The sequence below is a fragment of the Plecotus auritus genome (assembly GCF_963455305.1).
Source record: "Plecotus auritus genome assembly, chromosome: 3".
NCBI classification, from domain to species: domain Eukaryota; kingdom Metazoa; phylum Chordata; class Mammalia; order Chiroptera; family Vespertilionidae; genus Plecotus; species Plecotus auritus.
Genome location: NC_137772.1, coordinates 198061934 through 198075555, shown reverse-complemented (window position 1 = coordinate 198075555; position 13622 = coordinate 198061934). Strand labels below are relative to the sequence as shown.

Genomic DNA, 13622 nt, shown 5'->3' with positions numbered 1-13622 from the left:
AATTGCACAGTATGCAGTGAACTTTGATATGTTGGCAGTTTTTATCTGCAGAATATTCCAATTACCTGCTTTAAGCAAAAATCCCAGCACCCTGTCATTTACATCAGATAACAGATTTCCAGGGCAGACCCCTTTTTTTTCCCTACTTGGAGGTGTTTCATCATAAAAAGTGTCAGATGGTACATTAGGCTGCAATGTATCAATGTGGAATATAACATAATGAGGCCAAAAGAGAGTTGTTTAGAAACATCTTTTGGAACTGGTTACCTAACTCAGCCAGTGTTGACAGCTCCAGGGCTATGCATCTGAAATCTCCACAAAGAAATATAATACTCTCAATATTAATAAGCCTTAAAGGCTTCCCATTGTCCTCAATGTTGACAAAAAAGTTGGGATCATCATGTTTCATTTCAACGCGGAGGAAGAGAGAAAAATTTATGATTTTAACTTCTACTCTTGTTTAGAAGTTGCATGGTGCTAAAAAAAAAAAAAGAAAGTATCTCATTTGTATAAATTCACAGATCAGTAACAATTCAGTTACATGTAAATTGAGGTTTATTCTTAAATCCCTATGACTCCATATATTTTATGTCTGGGACTTGAACATTTCTATTACATTGAGTGTTTATGATAATTCTGTATGGTAAATACTATTAAAAATAAGGAAATGAATCACAGGGAGCTCGGTGACTTTCCCCAGATCATATTCATGGAGTGGCGGGCAGAAGAGCATGGATTTGAGCCCAGTCAATGAGTCTTCATAGCCCATACCTTATGCTAGCAACTTAATGTACTCAATAGTTTTAGATGTGAGTTTCAGAACAATCGGACAAAATCCTAGCTTTTTATGTTTTTCTATGTTTTATTTTGTTTTCCACAGCTCTATACACATGCCCCAATGTCTTGAGCATAATAGGTGTTCAGTGATAATTACATTAAGTGCCACACATGGTTAGCAGAGTTTTACATGTATTTATTCACAATACTAAAGAGAAAAAAGTAATAGTTACTATTATTTTCCTTTTTATATAAATAGAAGTACCTTAAAGGATTATTTGAATGGCCCGATGTCTTATAGCAGAGCTAGTGTGGTCATAGAGCTCACTATATCCTAATGACAGCCAATGTAGCATCTCTGAGTTGTTGTCATCACCATTGTTATCATACCCAGAGACAAGCGTATAGTCATCTCTGGATTTAAATTACAGTTGTCAAGAGATGTCTGCTCTTCAAGCTGTCATTTGGATCATAGCAGGAATTAAGGTACATGGTTCTTTTTTTTATGCCTCAAGGCTCAACTTATGAATCATTACTCCCCACAATGAATATCACCAACTCTTGCTTAACTAATTCAACAACTTATAGGTAAAGAGTATAAATGCTTTTTCTCATCCACAACTTTTCACAGCAGTGACACTGTTATTTAAAAACTGATAATATGCTTGATGGCATAGGCATCTATATTTCACCATTCACTCATAGGTACTGTGTAACTGCTGTAGGGTAGACCCTGTACTAATGAGTAGAGTAGAGATCAACATCAACAAGAGGGCTTAGACTCTCAGTTAAGAACAGTGGTAGCCTCCACATAGACTATGAAAAAGGCATTCCATGTTTCCATCTCCCCAAATCCTGGCTCTTCCAGGATATTTTTAACATCACATTTCAAGAGAGAAGACATTATATTTTATTAAAATCTATTAGGGTTTACTTCCAGGTACTATGCTAAGTATACTATATGATATAAACCTAACAATTTGTTAATTCAATAAATATTTATTGAATGTTTTTTACATGCTATGTATATGGCATTTGCCTTTAAAGATCTTATATAGTGAAGAAACAGTTTAGTGAACCTCCTTAACATTTGGAATTATGTCTTAGAACACATACTGTATATGCACTGACTGTTACTCATTTGTTCATTGAACAAATAATAATTGAGCATCAACATTTCAGTACTCATTCTAGAATGTTGAGTTCACATCCTAGCAAAGGAGACAGACAATAAAGAAATATACATAAAGATTCTGATAGAAATATGTGCTTTGAAAGGAAAGATAGCTATGCTTTTAGAGTCTGGAGTAGGAACCCTTTATGCAAATGAAAAGGAAGGAGTAGTGCTGATAATTATTTTTATTTATACATTCTAGAGCATATAGGCTTAGCTTTTACCACAAGATATAAGGAGTGTTAAATTTATTAATTTGGCATCTTGTTTAAAAGCAGAGATTCTGGATTCATATTGCCAAATTGAAATATCTGCTCTTGGACATATCATTAAGTTATCTGTACCTGAATTTTCTCATTTAAAAGTGTGGACAATAATAGTACTTACCTAATATGGTTACTATAAGAACTCAATTAGGAAACATAAATGAAAAACTTAAATCAGTTCCTGCACTAAGTTAGGACTATATAAATATTAGTTGTTGATGTCATAAAATTAGGGTGTTAGGCTATATGTTATTTTAATCTTTTTCTATTAAACTCTATATGATAAGAAGATAATGAATGTTCTTTCATTATTCTATTTTTATTTTTTTTCATTATTCTCTTTTTAAAGTGCTGTCAACATTTTATGTGATTTTCATAAATTTAGGTGTAAGAAAAAATTATAAACAATTATATTTTCTTTCTAGTAAAACAACATAAACTTGGCTTGATAATATTTTTATATTATATTAAGAATATAATCAGTATTATTATACTATTACATATAGTGATAGCATTGCCTTTCAGTAGATATTTCAGAATTCTAAAAGCCATTACAAAGCTCAGTTAATCTCAGATTCCTTTCTTATTTTAAACTTGCTTGTGTTATAACAAATTAGGGAATTTAATTCTTCTTCCACTACAGTATTCATAAAACAGGTTGACAGTCTTTAGAAATCATTCTAGATTTTCAAATGTCAAAATCCTCATCTTGATGTAATGTGAATGATTGAGACTTTTCTAAAAAAAAATTTGTACTCCCTCTATCTCTCTTAAATTTGGTCAAAAGTATTATCAGCATAGTAGGTATTAATCATAAATTCAAGATCTCTTTCTAGCTCAAGGAAATATTCACAGAGCATTTACAGCAAAAGATTTTTGTGTGGAAAAAATGCTTTAGCTTTTCCCTGAAGATGGAAGTATGGCCTTCAGTTTTGGAGTAAAGTACATCATATATTCCATGGACAACTGCTTAAATTTTTCTCCAACTTTTTGAGATGCTTTAAATAAAAATTTTCTCTTGTAAATTACAGTATTACAAAAGGTCACCCTACACGTGCACACACACGCGCGCGCACACACACACACAATCATCTCTGGAAGCCAAGTTAAGTCGTTATAAAATAAATATTATTATGCTGTACAGAAAGATGCAAATAAATCACGTTACTTATATGCTTGTTTTGATTTTAAATTCTGAAAGAATTCAAGTGCCAAATATTACAGTTTAGATCTTATTCTCTCTTTCTTGGATCCAGTTTTAACTTTTTATTTTGCTTCCCCTCTTACTGTCCTTTCCATATCTGAAGTTTAGATTATGCTATTGCAGAAAAAAAAGTCTTTAACATTATCACACTTTCAAATGTACTCATCCCACTGACTATAGATGTAAAATCCTAGAAAGTGCACCTCATGTTTTCAGTTTCCTTAGCATTTTTACCAAGTGTTTTTTAATAGCATGAACTCAACATATTTATTTTAGTGATGAGCTGATTCTTTCCATGTAATTTAGCTTCCTCCCAAACGAACCCTAAATTAATTTACCTTTAACCTTAAGCCATATAAAGGTTTTCCTTCTGTCAGAAGCTCCAATTAGCAGTTTTTAAAATAGATTGTGTGTGTATTGACATACAAGACCGCATGCACCCCAACGTTAAAGGAACTCACTCAGCTCCCAAACTTAACGTGTGGTGAAATAGTGTATTGCATTCTCTGCAGACTTGCATAGGGTTTTCACGAACATCCTTGCAGAAGCGCTCAAGGAGTCCTGGTGTGAATGTGGGAGCACAGGCACATGGATCAGAGGACGGATAATTTACATGAGTAGCTCCTGCTCCTCTAGGGGGAATGACCATAATGCCATCTGATAACTCCTGGGATTTATATCTATCGGCAGTTTTAAATCATTAGCACAATTAAATGTTCATGAAATGTAATGTTCTCAACTTTTTGGCAGCAAGAGGTGGTAAAGCTGAAAATGAAGGTGTTCATTTTGTGTTTGTAGCCAATCTGGCAAGCTGTGGCCTAAATGCAAAGAAAATGCACATGTGTGTGCGAGGTGTCTAAAAGCTACCTTCTATGCAGGATAAATTAATGTTTGACCTCGGGGATATTGGGATGTCCTTCAATTGTCTTTGAGGTTTCTCTCCAACTAAAGCTAGCTCTCTGTTTTACTTTTGTAAAGAATGCTTGTACAGTTAAGGAGAGTCTTTGTAAGGTCTTTAAAACAAAGTATTAAGATGATGAATGAGGGTTATCAAAGAGGTGAATTAAATGACAGCAGGAAGTTACAGGGCTATTTTTATCTGGTACTCATTCCTATTCACTCTATAAATATTAATATATTCTGCTGTCTACAGCATGAAGATGACCACAGTCCATTTTTTCTGAACCAACTTCTTGAATTTATGCACATTTGGAAAATATCCAGGTAAGACATTTTATTTCTGTTCCAAGACTACCTTCTGACTGAGTCCTCAAGTGCCAAATCACAATGTTTCTCAAGGGATTATAAAAACCATTCTTTCACTAGTACCTCAGAAGCTATTGTACTTTTAATAGATACCTCCTTTTGGCAAATTCTGTTAATAATTACCTATTCCTCACAGTTATTCAGATACATTTGAAGAGCTGCTAACACCTTCCAGAACAATCTAACATTCATTTAAAAATATCTCTGCTACCACTTATTACATTTTCAATGATTTTTTTCACATTCATCTTGTGAATTTGAGTTTACACATGTCACAAATCTCTGTATAATGGCATTGCCATACTTTGAAAGTCACCATCTCCTGCTTTAAATCCCTTTCTGGAAATCTCTGAAAATACCTAGTATATCACAAAGGAGTGTGGATTCAAATTGGAAAACTAAAGTGATAATGAATGAACATATCTCAATTGATTTCAATATCTTAATGTATGCATGTATTGTTTGAAAAATTAAACCTAACTCAGAAGCTAACTTGGGAGAAGATACCAGTGGTACAGCATGGGTTTATCTGGAATGAATGTTTTTCTAATTTGAATGAGCAGATAATGGGGTGTGGGAGGTATAGTTATTAAATCACTAAAGAAAAGCCTGCTGTAAAAATAATATGAGTTAAAATTGATTTTAGTAACTATCACTTCATGGCATTGTTAGCCATTTTGCATACATGCTCTCATGTGATTCTGCAGTTCTGGAATTTGAAGTTAAATAACTTAACTGGCCGAAAATCGCTTAGTTTGTTAGTGGCAGGACTGAAATCAATGGTGTCTGAAATTTGCAAAGACCATATTCTTTTATTAAACTATTCTGACTTTCCATGAATGCATCTCCTTTTTCTGCCAAAATATTCAGCCTAACACCATATGATTATATAGAATGAGTAGGATTATAGAGGACTTTTGACAGGTGTCCTGTGAAGCCCATGGCACAGTCTCTGTGGTCACCTGAGCTAAGTTCTCCATGTGTCCCTTCTGTTGGAGTTGAGTCTTGATTGCTGTTGGCACGTCAATGGAAGTGATTGACCCACAAGCCGATTGGTTGTGAGGTCTGGCCTTGACTACAGTGAAGGAGCTGCTGTGTGGGGGTTGACCCTACAGAGCAGGATTCACTTTAATGGTGCTCTGGGACCTGCCAAGTCTGCCCTATGGGTGTGTCATTCATTGAGGTAGTTGGGTAGTACTCAGGTATGGTCTGAAGCTGGCCACCGGGTATATTGGTTCTGGGGCCTCCTGAAGGGAGCTGTGGTGCAGGCCAAGGTCAGCCATTTCCTACATCTTGGGGTCGCTTGATATGGGCTACAGAGTGATCTGCAGTTATCTTTTTAAAAGCTAGTTTGCTATAGAATCATAGACAAAGAGAACTCGTGATAAATGTGCTAAAGTTAATATATTTTCCCAATTTTAAGCAAAGCTTTTTTTTTTTTCTTTCCAGACAGTGCCTCTCAACAATAATCAAAAAATATGACTCCCACCTGAAATACCTATTGAAAACTCAGGTATTAACTTTTGTTAATTTATCTATCAACTCAATAAGCATTTATTAAGCATCTACCCTTTTTCTAAAACTTTGCAAGTTTCTTAAGATATGAAGATGAATAAAACAGAGTATCTACACTTGAGTGGCTTCCATTCTATCATGACAAAACAGACAAGTAACTAGATGTGTGTAATGAAATATTGTTGGTCCTATGAAAGACCTATGTGTATACAGGACACCTGAAAGAGGTTTATCAATTTTACTTATTTGATCTAAATGTTGAAAAATGAGTATGCCAGGCAAAGAAAGGGCATAGTGAAGGAAGGTAGGAAGTAGGCATAACTTTCAGCAAAGAAGAACATGAACAAAAGCACTTAGGAAACAGCCTGGTGTGATTAGGGAACTATGAAACTTGCAATGGCTACAATTAGGTTCCAAGGTGACAGCCTGGAAAGAGACCAAATGAAAGGGGCAAATGGGGGCCAAATTATATAGGATCTTAAGGACATAGTTTTGACAAGTTAAATCTTTTCTAATTTATCAGGTGATGGCATGGAGCCAATATGCAGAGCAGTAGAATGACAGATGAGTGATTAGAGGAGCATTTGATTAGCCCAGATGATGAGGGCATTAACAAAAGCTCCACTATAAGGATGGATAGGAGGAAATAGATTCATAACAGGTGAAAATGTGTAATTTACATGAAAGACTATGAGTAACAAAATAACAGGTTGTCTAAAATATCTGCAGATTCCTGGCTGTTAACTGACTGCATGAGGAGATCAATTCACTAAAATAGTGAGGAGAAAAGTTAGCTTGGCATGGGAAATTGAGGGATTCAGTACAAGACTACTGAGATTTGGTCATGAACTGGGCATCCATGTTGTAATCACTATTAGGCAGGTCATTTCTTATAGCTTGTTCTTCTAAGGAAGGTTAACTTTCCACAGATAAAACATTCTATCATTACAGAAAGTTGTATAAGAGAATGTTTTTAAAACAAGTGAGGGCTACTTTTTTCATTAAATAATTTGACTCCTGATATATAAGAAGTAACTACTTCTTATATTAATGAACAGTAAAGGTTTATAAAAATAATAAATTATATTTCTTGATATAGATACCAAATTCATGTGTGAATTTCACAAAAGTATTTACAGATATGGTGATGAGAAATACATAGCTGATATTCCTTCCCCAAGAATAATACCCTCACTCTAATTCCATTTTTCTTTTTTGAGCCTGGCCTGAATCTGGAAATTTAAAATGTGGAATATGAAAATAATTCTAATTAGATTGTTTTAAGTCTCATAAATGTGTCATAATTAGTACTTCTTTCAGCTTTCTTCTTCACCTTTGTGACAGTCATTCTTCACCTTTGTGATAATGTAGAATTGGAAATTTACCATGTACCCAGAACAGATCATGACTTTATTCCCAGATCATTTATGTATCTTGACTATATGTTGATAGACTTTTGAGGTTATGGCAAACTACTTACAGATGAATTTTAATCATTAAAATGCCAAATGTCTCTGTACTATTCATGCGTCATAGATGTCTTTTTACATACACACACACACACACACACACACACACACCCATACGTACATGAATTGTTGAGAATCTGTTAACAGTTCTTATTTTCCAAATTCAGAAGTTTGATCATATTACTCATATATGAAGAACCCAATATTTCCACTTTGAAAGAAGCCATTGACTATTGTAAATTTTTAAAATGTGACTTAAAACTTGGCAAAACATCAAAGAAATGATGTCTTTATATTGCTACTGGCAAATAGTTATCATCACCCACATCTGAATTATTTTATAAGTAGGCCACAGTGTCTGAGATTTTCCAGATGAACTCTATGTGAAACAATGAGCTTTTTAATGAAATTCTAAAGCAGAATCAATAGTAAATATCTGAGAAGTGAAGATAGACTGTGATATTATCAATTCACAATTTTGGACTTTCTATTTATTTGACAAGTAAATTAAGTAGCATTTCATCAATGTCAAAAACAGTATTGAGTTGAAAAAGAATGTGGTTTTATATTTCCCAAACTTAGCTTATTACACATAATTTGAAAAATTAAAAAAATATACAGGCTGACTAAATATTACTGAATATCAATATAGATATTTTAAGTTTCCAAATATTTTCTTTCTTTAGCAAAGGTTACTTAGCATTTTTTAGTGTTTTGTTGTTGTTGTTGTTAATCCTCATCTGAGGATATTTTTCCATTGATTTTTAGAGAGAGTGGAAGGGAGGGGGAAAGACAGAGAGAGAGAAACATGATGTGAGAGAGACACATCGATTGGTTACTTCTGCATGCATGGAGCCTGCAAATGAATATGTGCTCTTGACCAGAATCAAACCCAGGACCCTTCAGTCCACGGGCTGACACTCTGTCTACTGAGCCAACCAGCTATGCAGTTAACTAACGTATTTTGAACTTGACTTATTTCAGACTGGGCATGTTGAAAACGTTTCCCTAACATATTGTTTAATGCAAATTACTAAACTGTTTAGTCACTAGGATGAAGAGAAATGGAAGTCAGAACCATGCTCTGAAGTTGCTGAGGTTTTATTTGAAGAGACAGTATAGTCACATAAACAACATACATAGACAGGTATTTACACAGAGCAAAACAGTGTAAAACCAGACTTCAATCTGGGCGAAAGAGTTAGCCTCTGATGCAAAGTTGCTTCTTCTTAGTAGAGTCCAATATGAGGTTTCCCACATTTTTTATTAAAGTGTCAAGTAGGATTTTTAGAGAAAGTCAGCAATTCCTATCAACGATGACAAACTTATACTAGAATCTAGTATCTTGTGAACTAATTGTAAACTAGAGGGATCTGGATTGAGAAAAATATATTCATGCTTCAAAATATGGCTTTGCTTCATCAAACATCTACCTGGTCTAAAAAGAACTAAAACGCCTTACCATCAGCCCATGACTCAGAGATTTTACCAAGTAGATAAATAACCAGAAGAATATATGGCCATGAAGAAGGCAAAATATTACTTAGCTCACACTTTTCCCTCCCAGGGCCCAAATCCAACTGTATTCAGCCAGTAGATAGAGACTGAAAATTCCATATAGAAGTAGAAAGAAAGGGGGTGCATAAGGATCTTATATATTTGGCATTTTCAGAATGGAAGTTCTTATAGTAACAAGCAGATCTATTGTTGGGTATTCAAAAGTTCCAGTTTAACACAGAATAGAGTGACTGCAAAGACAGAATTTAGGAGCAGAGATTCCAGTCAGATAGATGTATATGCCAACCTTCTGCCCACTCCGGAAGTTTTTATTTAACATTCCTAGAGTTCATATTATATTCATCACTAAAGTCCATAAAATAAAATAAAATATAAAGATATTTTTAAAGTTAATGAAACCATTGATGTAATATGCTTAATACAATATAGTATCTGGAATACAAAAAGTATTCAAGGAAAGGTAAGTACAAGTGTTAGTTTATTGCTAGTAGAGTTACAATGTTTTTAATATATATTTTTACTGATTTCAGGGGAGAAGGGAAAGGGAGAGAGCAAGAGAGATAGAAACATCAATGATGAGAGAGAAACATGGATCGGCTGCCTCCTGCATTCCCCTACTATTTTTAACACTTTGTAGAGGACTATAAAGGATTCAGAAGAAAAATGTTGCAAAATTCATTTGCATTCGTAATAGAATATAAGAAAAGGTGAAAAGGAAGCAAAAAAATATATAATTTAAAAATAGGATAAAATAAATAGGTAACTAGGACCAGTTGTAAGATTACAAAAGGAGAAGTCAAGAAGAGGAAGAGGTAAAGTCACAAGAAACATAAACACAGTTGCAGGTTTGGAACCTATCTTAGTAGAAATAAAGGGCAGACTGAAACTGCTGAAAGTCCAACCTCTTATGTATTGAACATTCCAGACTTAAAGAAAAACAAAAATGAAAAATTGAAAGTAAATCTTCAACAAGAAAGGTAATCACTAGCCAACATAATTTGTATTCCTAATGAGAAAGAGAGCATTGAAGGATTTTGTCAAAGAAATAACATGATCTGACATTTGATTTGAAATTTTTGCAGTGAATTATGTACTACATAGAGGACATATAATAAGATGTATACAAACTAAAGAAGAATAGAGCTGGCACTTGTATTAAACGTTAAGTTTAGGAACAGCCAGTGTGGCTCAGTGGTTGAAAATTGACCTATGAACCAGGAGGTCATTATTTGATTTCCAGTCAGGGCACATTCCTGAGTTGTGGGCTCAATCCCTAATAAGGGGCATGCAGGAGGCAACTGATCAGTGATTCTCTCTCATCATTGATGTTTCTATCTCTCTCCTTACTCTTCCTCTCTCTGAAATCAATAAAAACATATCTTAAAAAAAAAAGTTTAGGAACAAAATATTGTCAGTGTCATAGGATCTGCCTGCTTGCCATTTCATAAATCTTTTATTCTGCATAGGAGTTGTCCTTTGGTGAAAAGTATTTTGTAGCTTTTAATTACCATTTCACCACCAAAGGGTATATCCATTAACAATATAAGGTTTGAGTTTCCTTTCAACGTCTACCTAAATGGAGTCAAACTGTATATACTTTTGGAGCTATGTATTTTTTCGCTCAATATCATTTTTGAGATTTATCCACCTTGTCCCATGTGGTTTTGATTTATTTTCATTGCTATATAGTACTCAACAAGAGAAGTGAACCTCAATTTATTTATATATTCTATAATTTATGTTATTATTAACATAAATATGTTATTACTAGAGGCCCAGTGCATGAAATTCTTGCATGGGAGGGAGGGTCCCCTCAACCCAGCCTGCACCCTCTCCAATTCGAGAACCTACAGGGGATGTCCGACTGCCGATTTAGGCCCAATTCCAGGGATCGGGCCTAAATCGGCAGTCGGACATCCCTCTCACAATCCTGAACCACTGGCTCCTAATCGCTCACATGCCTGCCTTCCTGATCACCCCTAACTGCTGCCCCCCCCCGCCCCGCTGGCCTGATCGCCCCTCACTGTCTCTGCATGCTGGCCTGATCACCCCTAACTGTCCCCCCTGCTGGCCTGGTCACCCCTAACTGCCCCCCACTGCTGGTGAGGTCACCCGCAGCTGCCCCCTCCCTGCAAGCCTGGTCACCCCCAACTGACCCCCTCTGCTGGTCTGGTTGCCCCAACTGTCCCCCCCTGCTGGCCTAGTTGCCCCTCACTGCCCCCCCTGCCAGCCTAATCACCCCAACTGCCCCCCTGCCAGCCTGGTAACACCCCCAACTGCACCCCCACCACTGGCTTGGTTGCCCTAACTGTCCTCCCACCAGCCTGGTCACCTCTTACTGCCCCCCCTGCCGGCCTGGTTGCCACCAACTGCCCCCCTGCCAGCCTGGTCACCCCTCACTCCCCCCTCCCTCCACCAGCCTGGTTGCCCCATGCAGCCTGCTGTTCAGTTGTTTGGTTACCCCTCACTAACCCCCTTGCCAGCCTGGTTGTAGGCAGCCATCTTATGAGGGTGTGATGATAAATTTGCATATTACCTCTTTATTATATAGAATTATTTATTTAAAATTAAATTTATTTGGGTGACATTAGTTTGCTTTCAAGACTCCCTGTGTGCCTAAGCCTCAATATGTTTGTCTCTCCCCCAGTGCACTTTGTTCTTGTTTATTACTATTAAAAATAGACTCACTTTTTTTTATAGTAGGGTAAAGGGAGTTTTTTGCTCTTAAGCCTCAAGATTGGAAATTTATGAGAATCCCTGCCTCATCCCTCCCCCCTCCCCCCCCACACACACGTGCCTTTTATTTGCAGTCTTATATAGGAGAGTTTTCCTCACCTCCTTCCAGTGGTATCTGATCTCTGATTGGTATCCATGTGGGATCCAGGAATCATCAGGAATCAAGACAGTCTCCTACCCTTTCCAGGAGCAAAAGGTTTTTGTTTCTACTATTCTCTCATTACCAAAGGATCCTCAGCCATGTCTACCTCTTCCTCAGAGGCAAACTTCTTTTTTTTCTCTTTCTCTCCCCCGCAAAGCAAGACTAAGTTAATAATGAAGTAGATCCTCTGGCAGCCATGGCACAATGCTGGTTCATAGTGAGGTCGCACATAAATAAAACAACTGGCTTTTTTCATGTGAGTTACTCATAAGTTATTCTTTCCCATGTTATAATTGAATGGTTGTATTTTCTTAATCTGTGAACAACAAAATGTACCCCAATTAAATTACATCTTCTTACTTTAAGCTCATTCATTGAGTATGTTAACATTTTTGGAATTCTGATTGTGTCTTTCACAGTATTAAATTAACTTTCTAGTAGCTATTCTTTGTAGGTTTCTGTCATTCATTTTCAGTGTTTATAAAATCATATATAAGAGAGATTGGCAACATGTAAAAGAATGTTTTTCCACATGGTATTCCTTAATATAATATCCATTTTTGTGTACATGTATTGATAATGTTTTGATAAAAAAAATGATCTAGAATTAGCAGAGTTAAAAATCTTTCTGGGGAGTTGGGAATCTAATTATCTGTGTGAAAAAAGAAATGAAAAATATTTTCCCACCTGTTTTGAATAAATTGTTCTAATCCTCCACTGAAATTACTGTGATTCTGGTGACTGAGCTGACATGTTTTAAAAAGCCACCATCATTAATGATATAGACAGAGTACATAAAAATACTGTGGAGAGAAAGGCGAATTAACACAGAATTAATAAAGAAAATATTTCTTGCCCTAACCGGTTTGGCTCAGTGGATAGAGCATCGGCCTGTGGACTGAAGAGTCCCGGGTTCGATTCCGGCCAAGGGCATGTATCTTGGTTGCGGGCACATCCCCAGTAGGGGGTGTGCAAGAAGCAGCTGATCGATGTTTCTCTCTCATCGATGTTTCTAACTCTCTCTCCCTCTCCCTTCCTCTCTGTAAAAAATCAATAAAATATATTTTTAAAAAAAAAGAAAAAAAAAGAAAATATTTCTCAACATAGTTACTGATAATACACAGAAAAGAATAAGACCAAAAGTGATTTTTAAAAAGTGAAAGTTAATTTAAGAACATGTGAAAAATGAGAAATAAAAAGACCAATGAAAAGCTCTTAGAAGTGTGACCATAAACATGAATAACTATCTTCAGTGCAGCCAGCAATTTTGATTTTAAGAAGAGTTCATCACTACTGTAGACTATATTTGTTATCAGTAATTTTTTGAAACATCAATTATTTGAAGGATAGTATAATCAAATGATAACCAAACAATCCAGCACCAAACTTCTTTGTCCCAAGTTTGTTCTGAACACTGAATATGATTTTTAATAATTTTGCCCTCCTGTACACTGTTTACAAATGCATTCCAAAACTTTTCATGGGTCTGCTGTCTGCTGCCTTGTTTTCAAAGTATTTTGCAGAAAACAAACATACTCTGTCTCTCCCTCCCTTC

General features: G+C 35.7%; 1 protein-coding gene across 2 annotated transcripts in view; it reads left to right on the top strand.

Moving 5' to 3' along the window:
* The window catches only part of PIK3C2G (phosphatidylinositol-4-phosphate 3-kinase catalytic subunit type 2 gamma), a gene marked incomplete at both ends in the record, with an annotated part of 259737 nt that overhangs the window by 27527 nt on the left and 218588 nt on the right, over positions 1-13622 (top strand). For both annotated transcript variants that reach the window (XM_080659571.1, XM_080659572.1), the window contains 2 exons: positions 4575-4645; positions 6137-6200. In XM_080659571.1, the coding sequence (XP_080515697.1) occupies positions 4575-4645; positions 6137-6200 (135 nt within the window). The remainder of the gene's footprint in view (positions 1-4574; positions 4646-6136; positions 6201-13622) is intronic.